We start from the raw sequence: 15,057 nt of genomic DNA on the forward strand, positions 1-15,057 counted from the left end.
GCTAGGCTTATTTTTCAGGTTATTCAAAAGGAGTTTTATAGCTCAAGTCTTAGTTCAAAAATATGTATGGTTTCAAGCAAAGCCACGTGTTTACCAAAGTGCCTGAATGTATAATGCCAAATATGAGCCTTAAACAGTAAGAAAAGGAAATTTGTTTCTTCCAGTTTTGCCAAAACTTGTTACTCTTGTTGCACACCACACAATATTTGCTTGGTTTACTCATCTATTCTTTGAGTCATGCAATTATTAGTTTTTACGTTCCTTACCTTCCATTTACAATGCTAACCAAACTCTGTTCTCACAGTTACTGAGAAAACACCAGAATGGTGTTTTCCAAACAATCCAAACCAAATAAAACCCAAGGCAGGGTAAAACCAGAATGAACCCAAAAGCTCAGAAGCCCCAAGTCTAACAAGAAATCCAGATGGGCTCATTCTTCAAGTCAATTTTTTAAAAGTTTATTTTAAGTTGTGATTTTAGGGGTGCACCCACTCGTGAGTTTTGTTTGCAATAGACCAAAAATAGTGCCTTATTATAATCGGGTTATTAAAATGGAGAAAATAACCAACCGTTCTTACCTCGTGGGCAACCTTCCAGAAACACTCACAGTCAATGCTTGTTGTTTGCTAAGACAATGGCAATGTAGGAATGGGCATATCAGTTCATCAGTGGAGATGATTATATTCAGCTATCTCTACTCAAGCCTCTGTTAAGCGTTAAAACAGAAAAGAAAGTGCACTGTATGGGGTTTTTAAATTGAGCCGTGCGCAGACCCAAAGCTTTCAACTTCTTGAAAATGGCGTCCATCTAGTGGACACAACTCGATATTACAGCAGCAAAACCCAACGGCTTCTTAACAGGTACGCTAGCATTGCCCATACGTATAAACGTGATTTTTTTAATTATTATTTTTTTTTTTAAGGAGATAGGTTTATTTGCAAATTCTCGAAGCTTGCGAGAGAGTTTCTCTGATGGATTGCTTTTCTCAATAAGCTTATCTTTCTTGATGGAGATACATTCACACTTTCTTTTTTTTTTTTTCAGATGCTTACCTACATCCTGATGCTGCTGCTGGCATTTTCTTCAAGTTCAAAATCTGGACTTTGGCTGTTTCCCTGCTGATAAATTTACCGTCAGAGAGCACGTAGAAATTTTGGAGTAGAATGACTGATCACTGTCTGAGAGATCTAAACCATATAAATGAATTAAAGGCGCAGTTCTGCAATCCCTCTCCATTTGCTTCAGCAGACATTACAACAGAAAGACTCCTGAGAGACTTAAATGAATCCTCTTATTTGTGTGCACTAGATCTTGCTGCCTAGGAGATGTACAACTGGCATATGTAATAGCACAGCATACCTGAACTGTGTTTAACAATAGGAGCCCTGTGAAACGGAAAGGTAAAATCTTGAATTAGCATGATTAACAAACAGGTTTCATATCAATTTTATTTATGAAGAATAATTGTGTGTATCCCAAGTCCCTCATCATCTTGACTACCACAACCCATTGAACTAATCATAGGTCAGAGAACAAGAAACAAATCACAAAACCCTTTTGAAAATGTCATGCAATTTTGAGACCATCTAATCAAAATTATTTAAAAGTAGAATGTTTTGTGGCACCAAACCAAAGTGTTGGACTGCCAGAAAAGAGAATCCTGCTGCATTTCACATTTTCCCTTCACGTCAACGTGGAAAAGCAAGCACTGTTGCTGCCTTTATGCTGCAGTCATCTACTCTCCCTGGATCTTCTCTTTACCCGTGCTGCCTGAGTGAAGTGAGTAACTGATAGATCCATGTCTCTGAATCCCAGCCTACATAGAGACCGTTTACTTCAGTTGTTTAACAGAAGAGCTGTGACCACAGCATAACTGGAAAGTGGTTGCAAGTCTTGCTTTGGTGGTCTCGGAGCACCAAGTGTCCTGCTGTGCATGCTCTTTTTCTCCTTCAAGTACCTGTATCAGGCTAATTAATTACCTGGTGAGCTGTGTTGTCCCTAATGCTTTGCTGAATGAGTAGGGCAGCATTCCCAACCATTAACTTCTCTTAAAAATTGATATTTGCAATTTGACAAGACATTTTCTTCTTGTGATGTGTTTCGTACACTTGTTACAGTGAAGAAGCTCCGCTGAAATGGAATACCTCTAGTGAGAAGCTTCAGGGTTACCAGCTGAGCAATTCTGTATGAAAAACACATACATGTTCTCAACAAGTTTTAATTCTAACAGCCTTTTAAGGCTTCTCTACACAGAGAAAGTCAACAAAAGCCTACTCAAGTTGTCATTTGAACAATTCAAAAACATAATAAATAACTAGACAGTTGGTAAGTGATGTGTTGGTGTGTGTTGGTGCTTAACTATATGCAATGGCTTAACTTTTTGATTTGACTCACTTAAAATTCACCATGTGCATTCAGCTTTCTTTTTTTGAGAGGGAAAGCCACGAATGAATGTAACAACTTTATTCTCTTTTGCATATCAAAAATGTTAGTATTGCTGTTAATACTATTATTCATAGAACACCAATTTTATTCCTTGCATATAGCAATAGAAAGAACTACTATAATATCTAAGCACCTTCCAGCTGTGCATGGTAATGTTTACGTTCTCTTCAGAGAGGTACAGGTGTGAAGGCACAGAGTTGGTTCAATTACTAAAATAGCTATACATATCGCTGTGTATGTTTTAGAGAAAGCAATTCCTTATATCTGATGGAAGTAGTATTGAAGTTTGCAAGGACTCTGAGGGAGGCTGTCCCCTTTTTATCTGCAGAAAGTTCTGTCTTCTCTAGAGATTTGTGTCACCTTCACTCTATAGAGCTCTGGGAGCTCAGCTCTCACTCTGGAGAGGCAGAAACCTCATGCCAAACAGGCTTTGTTTCCAACTAGTTTTCAGTATGGAGCATTAGGTAGTCTTTCCAGTGTCCTGGAGTGATGTCCAGGCACTGACCATGACAGCAAGTGAAACGCATATCAAAACTACTCCTGGACCTTAAGACGTATTTTGATATTGCTTTGCTATATAGATGCTATTCAGAACAAGTGGAATATCTCAGCCAAGGTTAAATATTCTAAGAAAAGAGCAATTGCCTTTATAAATATTGCAATATGCCTAAGGGGCTTTTTTTTCTTACACAGCATTAATTTTAAAAGTAATCAAATCTCCCAGGAGTGCGATGTCATATGAAGTGATTTAAAGTGTCAGAAGATGAACAGAAAAGTTAACATTACCATTTCATCTTTGCCATTTTCTCTATTATGCCCAAACTTTACAAAATGCAGTAATGTATGTAGGAGATCTGGCAGTCTGTTGTCTGTCCATCCTGAGGCACAATGGAGGGAATCAAGAATAGAGCAGTTGCCCGATTTCTGAACCATCTTGTTTTTATAGGCTCTTACATAAGCCTTTTTTCTTCTGACTCCGTATTTACCAAGTCAAGGGTCTATCTCATTGTTCCCCTAGTGCACTACCTGAATTCACAGCAAACTAATGAAATATGGCAATAAATCTTATTAGATGTTGTATGTGGAACATAGCTCAGTCCCAAATGCTCTCCTGAGAGAGCCCCATCCCTCTCAAGCAGATATCAATGAGAGTAAGATTATATGTGGCAAAAGAGAACAACAAACTTTTTCAAAATGGCGATATCTAAATTGCATGGTGCAAATGCCATTCTTTGGGAAAGCGAGATTTTTCAGATGATCTCTGTATAAAAACACTGATGGGATGTGCAAGTAGAGTGGACGAAGCGCTCCCGCCCTCATTCCTGTGTCTCCCTCCTTGTTCCTGGCAGGAATCTAAGTGGGGAAAGGCTACAGGGGCTGCCTCCCTGCTTTCAGATGCTGCAGCTGATGAGCTTCAAACGTTAGTCTGACCGGGGTCCAACTCATGTAAAGGATTAATTTTCACACTTTGGTCTGAAGGGAGAAGATGCTGTGAGAGACTGAAAGAGTTAATGTCTCAAACATTGCGGTGGGGCAAGTTCTGCTTAAAGACAAACCCTGCGCAGCGAGGAGCCAAGATGAAAAGCCCATCAGCTCAGACATCAGCAACAGGAGGGGGGGCGTGCTGGAGGGTGCGCAGCTCCCTGTTCTGATACAAAGATCAAAGGATGGCCACGTCTGCAGGGAAGGACAAGTTACTCCCCAAACAACCCCCAAGCCCAAAGGCTCATGAACTGCTCATTAACCTGGCAAGTTCGGGTGCCCACCGAAAGGAGGGGCAAGAATGATAAAAGGACACAAATTGAAGCCCCGGGTGCACAAGCCCACCGGGACTGGACCCGTTGGCTGACTGGACTGATGCTGGACCCAGGACTGGTGAAATCTTTCTCTCTTCCTTTCTCTCTCTCTGTCTTCCTCTCTCTTTCCTTTTCTTTTTCCACAATCCCTACACCTCATCCATTTCAAGACATAAACCGTTGACCACGCTTGAGACTAGGAGTGGATCCAGCCGCCCCTGGGCCCTTCTCCGAGGAGGAGTCTAGAAAGCAAGGGGGTCTGCTCTGAACCTCCTGACTCAACGGGAGGGATCTCCTTATTCCCTGAATCGATGTATATGGTTACCTTGGGTTACACGGTTTACAGAAGCAGTTATGCCAACTCCTGTTGTAAGAAACCCCGCCACCTACTACTATGCCTCCCCAGTTCAGTTTGCTTCTGTCATGAATGAAATCTTTAACTGATCGTTTGGTGTCGTTTCACCTTAATTTAGCCCGAGGGAATTTCAAATTAACCACACTCCCTTGTCTGTCCAGTCTGGGTCGTGACAGATGCAGGGTTTTAAAAAGCATGTTTCTTGCCTTGCCATGGGTAAGGTACCTGGCTCATTTGTCCTTCACAATTTGCAGCTTTAAGTGTTTCTGAGAGCATTAGGACTGCCTCTCTGCTGTATTGCTTCCCATCCTGTAACTGCTGGATCTGCAACATGTCTTTGAGCGGGCCTGTTTGCTTGCCACATTATAATTAGGCTGACTTTATTTATAACCCATTCAAGAGCTACAATACAAGTAGGCTTTCACATGCTTCTGTCTACCAGACAAAATGTTCATCATGGTTGAAACCTCTCAGGCTTCTCCTGGCTCTCAAGAGGCTCAGCCCTGGGCGAGCATGAGCTTCCTCGGCGCTGTCAGGAATGAAGTGTTTCTTGGCATGTGCAGAAGCTGAATGCTAGGCACCTGGAGAACCTTAAAATTGAAATAGGTACCTACTTAGGTTTAAGAGCCTTCAGAGTTGGGCAGCAGCTGAGCAGAGGCTTTTTAGTATCACTGTTTGTAATTGCAGCTAAATTCTGCCTAGCTGCCTGCTTAGATACCTAAATACTTCTTTGGGATCTGGCCTTAAGTTGGGGTTTTTTTTTTTAACTTTCTTATGCATTAAATAATATAGAGCAGGCAATTAAGAAGTCTTGCTTAACTGGGTTAGCCTCTTGAAGAGAGCTACAAATCAGCCTCGTTTCCTCCTCCTGAGAATCGTTAGATCATTTGTTACAAGGGTGAAGGGAGCCCCTGCAGTATTTCATGGTGGAAGTGTGTAGGGCTGCTCTATGGAGTGCTCTGTTCAGTTGTTTACAAACCATGTGTATAGATAGAGCATCCCAGTTGGATGTTTAGTTTGAAAAGCGATATGTCAGTTGCCATTTAATTAGGACTCTGCAGCCCACCTTTCTCAGATGCTGCCACTTATTAAAGCATTCCCTGATTGGGAATATGCAGATGCTGTTGGTGGAAGAAATAGTTGCCTTTTGTCAGAGTGAAAGGACTTCGCCACCTCTAACTCGGAGTTATGGCAGCAGGCTTGGACCCCAGGGCTTAGGTGTAAGGACAGAGGAGACAAACAGGCTTCTATTCTCCTTCCAAGCAAAATGCTGTCAGCGAGGGGTGTTGCTGTGCTCCCTGGCCTGGGAGAGGAAATGTTTCTCCATCACTGCCTGTGTATCCTGTTCATGTTGCTTCTTGGGTTTTCTCTGCAAGAATTTCAAGAACAGGTGAGCAACTTCTCTTTGCTGCTTGCTTGTTTGGGCTGGGATGTGAGGGCAACAGCAATCAAAAATGTTGGTGTTTAATACCTCTGAGAGAGGCCTGCAAGGAATAAGCTGCTTACAGTGAAAGACCGTGGCTCATTCTCTGGTGGTGCAACCTTCTCTTATTTGGAAGGCAATTAGGACTTCTTCACAAAATTAAATACTTCGAGATTGTGTTTCTGCAGAGAGACTCCCCAGTATGTTCTGCTGAAATTGAAAAGATATGTCCGAAATAAACTGTAGTGTGCTATTAAAGTGGCCTGGTTTAGTCTTTAGTGTTGTTAATTACTTCCTGTCTCTCTAATGTACTGCTGCAAGCTTAAAAAAAAACCCACCTCAAACCCTCACCAAAACTGGTGGTGCTCAAGGGAACTGTGGTACTGATACACTTGGAGAATTGAGGTTTTTATTCATACTGAGCTATAGTAGCTATGCCAGTGCTCTTAGCTTGTCTGGTTTGTTTGCCTCAAGTATACCTTGCCAGAGGTGATAATCTCTGTTTCACTTTGAAATATGAAAAATGAGTTTAGAAGAAAAAGATTAAATTTTTAGAAAAGCTAACATTAATGAAATAAAACACCAAGCAATGTTTTGTTGGACCCATATCCTCCAAAAAACCTGAAATGCATTATATATTGTATGTACATTTAAGACAAAAGCACAATATTTCTTCTAGATGCTAAGGATAATGTGTGTGTATGTGTATGGGGTAAGGACTGTTTAACAGGTGAAAAAATCAATCGTCAGCTCTCTTATTCCTGACTTTGTGACTATTATCTCTATTCAGTAGTTTGCTTTAGCTTTGGTGCAAGCAAAAGCCATTCTACTGTATTTTCCCCATCCTCTGGCTTTCTGGGGAGTGAAGAAACATCACTGTGAGCAATATACTTCCTCTTTATGTTGCTTTTCCCAGATAGTTTCAGGGTGCTGGTTTTACTCACTTAAAGACCTCCTTTTTCATTAAGGCAATCACATCCTATAGCACAGAGATGCCCATGGAGTAGGGAACCACGTCAATGAATCTTGCTCCCCACAGAAGACTAAACAAGTTGCATGACTTAAGCCTGTGCATGAATGGCAAAAATTCTGGCCATGATCCTGAGCTGATTAAGCCCACAGCTTCTGCATCTCCAACTCTAAAAGAAATAGTGGTGATAGGTCGCGTAGTCATTGTGGAGATCAGTGCATTTGTATATAAATATTTTACATGTTTTACTATACAACGTATTAACTCACTAAGAATTAACTACTTGCTTTCCCACTCGTACTGAGTATTCTGGTTTTGGGATGGGAAAGGAATGATGCCATAGACAACTGAGAAGACCTGGCTAAGTGTTATTGATAGCTGCATTTTATTTACCAAGGGACTGGTAGTACTCTAGAAGTATTTTTCTGTCCATTTCCTTCACCATACACACATGTTCTTCTGATGAGCAAAGAAAAGCTAATGAAAAGCCTGTGATAATGAAATCACAAGAGCAGTATGAAAAGAAACTGGGAAATGCTGACAGTCTTGATTATTATAATAATCTAGTATAGGAGCAAATTACATTATTACTAATATACACTCTTGGCAAAAGGAGTAAAAAACCCAAACAAACCCAAACCCCCACCCAAGCAATTGTTAAATTGTTAAACACCTTTATGAAACTGTGTGTTGCAGCAGCAAAAGAACTTTTCACTTGCATTTAACGTATATATTTAGAGTTCGGAACTAGTGTGTGGTATTAAAAATGTGGCAGCATTTCTTGTAGTAAATGCTTTCTGTCATTTAAGCCAAAGAAAGGATTTGCATCGCCCCATTTCTGCAAACAAGTGTTCATCAAATGCTCCTGCAGTCACTAATCATACCCAATAAAACATGAGTGTTACTAACTGAATTCTTGTAGTCAAGCAGCGGGAAGGGAGGAGGAAGTAAAATGAGTGCAGGTCAACTGGATGCAGTACTGCAATTACTTTGCTTCATGAGAAGTTATCTGAAGGATCCTACCTGAGAAAGACGGATTTGCCATGTTTGGTGACAAAACTGTACAATTGCGACAGAGGTCTGAGGGTGAAGCAGGAGCATAAAATCATTTCTGTTTTCCTGCAGATTGCAATATCCGAATGCAGGACTGGGAGGGAAAATGTTAGCTATGCCAGCAGGGATGGTTGTAGAAAATCTAGGCATCATTTGTGTGTGGTGAAGTCAGTTTGTAAGATTGGGGGGTTTTTTCAAACTAAGAATTAATCCAAGATAAAAACGGATCATTGTTTTACTGAGCTAGACCTAGCTTGGACTGGTGTCTCTCTCTCCTATTAATCTTATAGACGCACGTCGGCGTTGACATGAGGGGAAGCAAAGGTAAGCAAGGAGATAGGATTTTTTTTTTTTTTTTTTTTTTTTTAAATATAGCAATCTATGGCTTAAGTGTCATCAAAAGCCTTAGCCCAACCTTAGGGCTTGTTGGACTGGATCAAACCCTTTGCAGTTAGTTGATGCAAACATGCTCTGCTACAAACTCACTTTGCTGGTTCAGATTTGTTCTAAATGTGCTGCTGGACTAATGTTTTGCTATGGGCTTCATGCCGGGCAAGGCATTGTCAGTTTGCCCCCAGCTGCATAAAACTGGCAGACGCTCCATATCCTATTCTGGCTAATTCATCAAAAAAGTATTCGTATGCATGCCGTTCAGCAGTTACAGGTGGCATATCAAAGAATGGAGGAGCGCTGTAATATTCTGTGAGCAGCTATGCTGATGACAACAGGACTGATTACAGAGCAAAGTGTCAGTTGGTGCTCGTGAACTGGTCACTGGTCCCCAGTCTGCAGAGCAATAAAACCATGTTCTCGCAGGCTTTTTGGTTGCCGGGAGCTGCTGGGCTTCATCCTCAATAGCTCCATATTCACCACTTTTGCTGCAGTCCCAGATTTTCACAGGGGGAGCAGGGAGTGAGAGTTAACGCTCAGCCTGTGGCCAGCTAGGGGCCAAAAAAACCTTCCTGGTAACTGGGAATGGCATTGAAGCTACCCTATGTTGGGCCAGCTGCTGCTACTGTACCAGCTGGAAGTTCAAAAGGAGCATCCCAATGTGCTTTTTTCCTATAAGGAGGAGGATGGAAGAGAAGGGCATCACCCGGCATCTGAAGGTTTCAATCTGTTTTCTGCTTTTTCCTTTATAGTTACTCCCCAGCTGCTTTGCACTTCCCTCTTAGATGCAACAGGGCCCCAAAATTCAACTGCTGAGATGGAAACACGTTTAATAATATATTACGAAAAAGACATGGTGAAAAATTCCAATGTAGATGGAGGATTTCAGTGCCAGATTGTGCCCTGGGATTCCAATGCATATCTTCCATTAAAGCCATTAAAAATGTTTGCGTTTCAAGGAAGAATTTGGACTTTTGACACAATTCCCTCTTTTTCTTTGGGAGCCAAACATTTTCTGTGGTAACAGAAAATATTATAACAAGAATAGATATAATGCATTTAGGCATTAAAATGAATAACAGTCCTTGATCTGTTTGCTGAAGATTACAGGCGTGAGACGTGAAAGCTGTTAGTGGCTTGAAGAAAGATACTTGCCATAATCGGCACTGCAGCTTTGCTTATTTTACAAAATGCGAAGGTGAGGACTAGAGAGCTGTCCAGATCCTTGCATCATATGGAGAGGTTCCTATGCATCTCATGATCATAACTTTGGCCAGTGGTTTGCTGTATTTCATTGCCTTTTGAATCGAGAGATTCTAAAATCTCAGGGTAACGTACTTGCCACACATGAGCTGCTGCCTCCCATTCCAGAGGGGTCAAAACCTTGCTGGTGTATAATTGCTATATGTATAAGGGAAATGTTAAGCCTGTTTCCTGTACTCCCGAGGTGCTGTATGAATGAAAATGGCCTTGTATGAACGGAACACTTCTTTTTTTTCCCCAAATGCCCAATCCTTCAATTTCCGTATTGTTTCAAATTGGAGCAATATAAGTATGTATAGAGAGAAACTTTGTCCTCTGGAAAGGAAATAACTCTCATCCTTCTCTCCCTCCTCAAATATTTGGGGCAGTCTAAGTAGGTTTCCATTCCTTTTCTTCAGGAATGAAAGGGAGTGCCTGCCTGCCTCCATCTTGTGCAACTTCCCTGGTGAACGGGGAGAACCTGAGCTCAACCCAGGAGTTTTTGAGCTCTCTGTTGCCTCCTGCACTTCTGGGACTTGCACCGTATCAGCTGGAAGTGTAGATCACGATAGCGATGGCACTGCAGCTTTTCAGGAACGTGCCTAGCAGCCCTTGAGTCCCTAGGTCAAGCTAAACTCCCTAGCTGGGCTACGCAGCACCACGTAAGTTGGCGTGAAACCTTTAGAAATTTGTGTGGCAAATTCCACCAGAAGCCTACGTTGCTTTAAAGGGTGTTTGTCAAAATTGAGTCATCTCCACAAAAATGCTGTTTCATCAAAACTGACTTTTTTTAAACATTTTTTTTTTTTGGTCCATCAGAGAATTCCCAGCCAGTTTGAACAAACACCATATTTCCTTGGGACACCATGTGTATCTTCAGATTTGGACTCCTCCTTTAGGAAAGACTAATCTGTTCTGGTTTTGGCTGTTGAGTGGACCACAACAGCAAAGCCAAGGGGCTTTGCCTGTAAATACTAGCCACAACTAGCTAGGGTGTGGTTTCCAGTGATTTAAATACTTATACAATGCCAGCAGAGGGTGAAACAGGAGTGGGGAGGGGGCGGGGGAATATGATGGTGATGTAAAGGGGAGAGAGGACTTGTTTGTTTTAATCTCTGTGGAACGGCTAACTGTACAGAGTTGTCTCCTCAAAGGAATACTTGGTGATAATTGCATAGTGGTGAGAAGGGAGGGGGAGGACCCTTACTTCTTGTTATTGTTCAAAAGGTTTGAAAGGCTTGCAACTTTTCCTGCATTTATTCAGACCTCTACATAAATTTTCTGATCTGTGGAAGTGGCGAGCATCCCCAGCTCCAACAGGAAAAGCTCATCTCAAAACAGAGGAAAAAATGCGTTCTTGAAGAGCCTGTACAGACTGCTTCCACCACATTGCTACGCTCTTCCTCAGTCCTCCAGAACTAGAGCGTACCAGGCAAGTCACGTTCCCTTGATTTTACAACCCACATAGCTGCTGTACCAAGTCCTGTTGGGCTGCGGTGCTTACCTAGAGGTCTGTGAGGATTTTCTGGTCTTTATTTCTGATGGTTGCCCTTAGCGTTGCTGAAGTTCAGCTGGTCCAAGAATCAGTGTGGCCTGATGGACTTAAGAAGCTGGAATACACAGCACAGATAAATGAACTTTACTTAAAATACAGCCAGACGGTTCTTTTCCTCATTAAAGAAGCAGACTGTGGCAGAAAGCTGGAGTGTTTCTCATCTGTAAAGAAGATCTTGCACCAGTCATACCTTAGCCTGTTCCACTCCTCTCCTTTTGTCAGTGTGATGCGTCTGCATTAGCAAGCTGTGCTTTTCATTCCGGAGTGGTGAAAGGAGACAACAATAAATTACAGTGCCCTTTAAGAAATCTCCAAATCTTATCAGATCTCGCATTTCATCCTGGGTGCTCTTTCCTGCCATTCTTCTACTGTTACTCTAATTGCCACTGAAACCGTACAGTCGCACAGAAAACCGTGCTGCTCTTCTTGGGCACCTAGCACTTGAAGCCAATGTTGTGAAATAGTATGGAGGCAGAAAGGGGAGATCCTCTTTCTTTTTTGTAAATTCCTATTCCTTGCGAAATCCCCAAATTCACCACTTCCCATGCTTCCGAAAAGAGTGACCCTCTGTGTACTCTGAGGCATAGTTACGCTGCTAAAAGTGGAAATTTGATGCTGCTTCCTGTTGGGTGGAGGGGAAAAACTTGAGAAAGGTGGTGGTTTTACCCCAACTGCCTCATAATGCTTGAATGCTGGGAGTAGAAAGCAATATAACAAATCTCTGAAAATGCAGTCACTTACCACTTTTTATATAAATTCCAGATTACGGGCCAAACTCACTGTTGACATAAGCAGATGCAAATCTGATGAAGTCACTGCAGTTACTTCTACTTATGCCAGAGGTGAATTTGTCCCTATTTTTGGAACGTGCTAGTTTTGTGCTACAGCACTGGCACACTGTATCATGTCAAAATCCTTTTCGGCAATGGCTGCGTGCCACTGGCTGACTGACATGATGCATCATGTCAAACATCTGCCTGAAAATGGGCCCGTTCTTTTTGACATGATGTATCATGCCACTGTATCGTGCCCGAAGGCATCTGATAGGAATTGTGGCAGGATCTGATAATAAGGAATGTATGCTAACTGAGTATTGGAGCATTTTGGCATCCTGTGGAAACCAGTGATATCTATGGTAGCACATCTATAAATCTCTTGTAAGTGCCTCACGTGCTTGGGTGTAAAATGATCGCTAAGGTACTCCCACCTCGATGTGTTGCATTAGCATAGTAGATGATAAATAATTTTCTATTTTGGTCCGGCTCTGCTTTAAGGACTGATAGTGGATTTTCTCCTAAAAACAATCAACTGGTATTGAAAGAACTTGCTCCTATTTGTGATTTTACAGACTTGTTTTGTTACTGTTATTAAGCGTAGGAGGGTGCTGTTTGGGGGTTGGTTGTTGGGGGGGGGGGGAAGACGGCGGTGTTTTTTGTCGGTTTTGGGGTGGGGTTTTTTTGTTGTGTTTGTTTGTGGGTTTTTTTTTTTTTATAAACTAGCATCAGGCCTTATTGCCATCGCATCTGAAAGCGTTTTACCTCAGACAGAATGGTGCTAAACAACATCTAACCTAAAACAGGAAACATGTTTCACAATCCTCTGCGGCAAGCAGCACAGCTTCCCTGAGAGGATCTGCGAGGGTGGATAGCAGCCAGTCGTCCAAAAGCGAGGAGGCCGGGTGCCAGGAGACGGGGCGGCCAAAGGAATGCCTGAAGGCAGCCTGGCCGTACGCTCGCAGTAAAAACCTCCAGGTCGGGATCAGGCGTGTGTCCAGGAAGAGCCAAGCTCAGAGGATGGTACTTGTTATTGCCCATCGATGGCCTCCAGCTCCTGCAAAGGAACGGTCCTTGCTGTCGGGATAGTGTCCTGCCTTAGGCTCGGTGTGGCAGGAGGAAACGAGGGGAAAGACAGTTCTGAAATTAATAGGGCCCAGACCGACCAGAGAGTTTTAGATAGCAATCAGCACTTGGATTTTCTGTTTCCCTGAAGAAATGGCTCAGAAGCCCATACGTTTGACATAGCAAAGCGTATGCCGTATGTGTATTGTACCCTCGCGGAAACTTCTGAATGGCGGCAAAGGTTAACGCTTACGATTGAATCCGTTTAGGCAGATACACGAAATGCAACGGGAACAAATTGCCAGAGTGCTATTGAAAAAGTATATAGCTACCTTAAAATCTGCATGCCCAAAACGTTAAAAAAAAAAAAAAAAAAAAAAAAAAAATTAGATGTGCCTGCAGGAAATTGGATCTTTTTTCAAAGTATTGCAGTTGAATGTTTTGGAGAAATGCTTTCTATAAACAGGGAATCCTACTGGGGTCAGGCAGAGCTATTTTCACCTTATGTATTCATCTAACTGTTCTGGCCAAGGAGATGTGTGTGTGTGTGTATACACACGGAGAGCGAGTGAGTGTATAAATTTAGAATTTTTGATTGCAGGCTTCAATTTTTGGCCGCTATTAAATGTAGGTAAACTTCAAATTTTGTGAAAAAGAGACTTGCAATAATTCACTGTAGGCCAGATGAGAAGAAAACAAGAGCAAACAAGTGTAGTCATTCCCAGGCTGATAAACTGGGATAATGCTAACGAGCCATATGCGTAGTCTTTTTCCATGTGAGGAATGGCATCGAAAGCCTTCGAGTGCGGGACTGCAGTCGGGCAGCTTGCTGGCAAAAATGTGCGTGCAGAGGAATATATTTGAGTGGGACTAGAGCCATTACAACCACTCCTGGTTTTCCACATATTTTTCAAGTAGAGCAGTACGCTTAATTTTTTTTTTTTTTATTTTTTTTTTTTTGCTTTTCAACGTTGTGGGCCAAACGCGGGGAGGGAGGAGAGACTTCCTAGGCTAGTGGAAAACGTATCCGACCTGCCACCTCCTGTGGGGCAAGCGGGTTCCTCCCTCCACGCAGATGACTGTCCCGGGCCGATCCCACCGGCCGCTGCAGGTGACACCTGAAGTCGGGAGAGCGCTGGTCGCTCCAGCTCGGCCCAGCCTCCCCCGGAGCGAAGCCCGGCACCGAGGCGCTCCCCTCCCAGCCCCGGCCGACGGGGCCTCGCAACCAAACGCGACTCGCCGGGCACCCGCGGGGGCCAAGCCTGCCCCGAGGCGGAGGGTCAGCGGCGGGACGCCCCTCGCCCGCGGCGCGGCCCCTCCGCGGGACGGTTCTTGGGGGGGGGGGGGGGGCAGGGGCAGGTGCTGCGCGCCCGCGGAGCCGCTGCGAGGGGGGCGGGCGGAGCGGGTCCCCGCCCCCGCGGCCCCGCCGCCGCCGCCGCCGCCGGGGCGCCCCGCGCTGCCGCCGCCGCGCTATAAGTGCGGGCGCGGGGCGCGCCGGCCGCCGAAGATGCGCTGGCAGCCGGGGCTGCGCGGCGCTCCGCCGCAGCCGCCCTGCGCGGAGGAGAAGGAGGAAGAAGAAGAGGGAGGAGGCGGCGGCGGCGGTGGTGGTGGTGGTGGCGGCGGAGGCGGCGCGGGGCGGCCGCGGCCATGAGCTGCTCGGACGTGGCCATGCAGCAGCCCGCCCCGGCGGCGTGCGGGGCACCCCGCTATCTGACGGGCGCGGCGGCCGCGCCTGCGGCGGGCTGCCCGCAGGTGAGCCCGCGGAGGGAGGAGGGGGGCGGAGGGGGGGCGGAAGGCTCGCGCGGGGTACCGCGCGCGTCGTGGCGGTGGGGCGGACCGGGAGCTGGGGGGGCTTTTTGGGGAGGCGCTCCCCCCCCCCCCCCCCCCCCCCCCCCTCCCAGCGGGCTGCATAGCGCATCGCTGGCTGGCCGGGGCGGAGACCTCCGATAGCCGGCGATGCGCTATGCAGCCCCCGGCCTGATTTGGAGAT

The 15,057-nt window shown here is 44.6% G+C and overlaps 1 protein-coding gene across 2 annotated transcripts in view; it reads left to right on the forward strand.

Annotated features, from left to right (window-relative positions):
* Positions 1 to 14,689: 14,689 nt before the first annotated feature.
* Positions 14,690 to 15,057, forward strand: part of VGLL3 (vestigial like family member 3) — a 28,245-nt gene continuing 27,877 nt past the window's right edge. For both annotated transcript variants that reach the window (XM_049825028.1, XM_049825029.1), the window contains exon 1: positions 14,690 to 14,819. In XM_049825028.1, the coding sequence (XP_049680985.1) occupies positions 14,715 to 14,819 (105 nt within the window). In that variant the 5' untranslated portion in view covers positions 14,690 to 14,714. The remainder of the gene's footprint in view (positions 14,820 to 15,057) is intronic.

Source organism: Accipiter gentilis, chromosome 21 (genome assembly GCF_929443795.1).
Source record: "Accipiter gentilis chromosome 21, bAccGen1.1, whole genome shotgun sequence".
NCBI lineage: Eukaryota > Metazoa > Chordata > Aves > Accipitriformes > Accipitridae > Astur > Astur gentilis.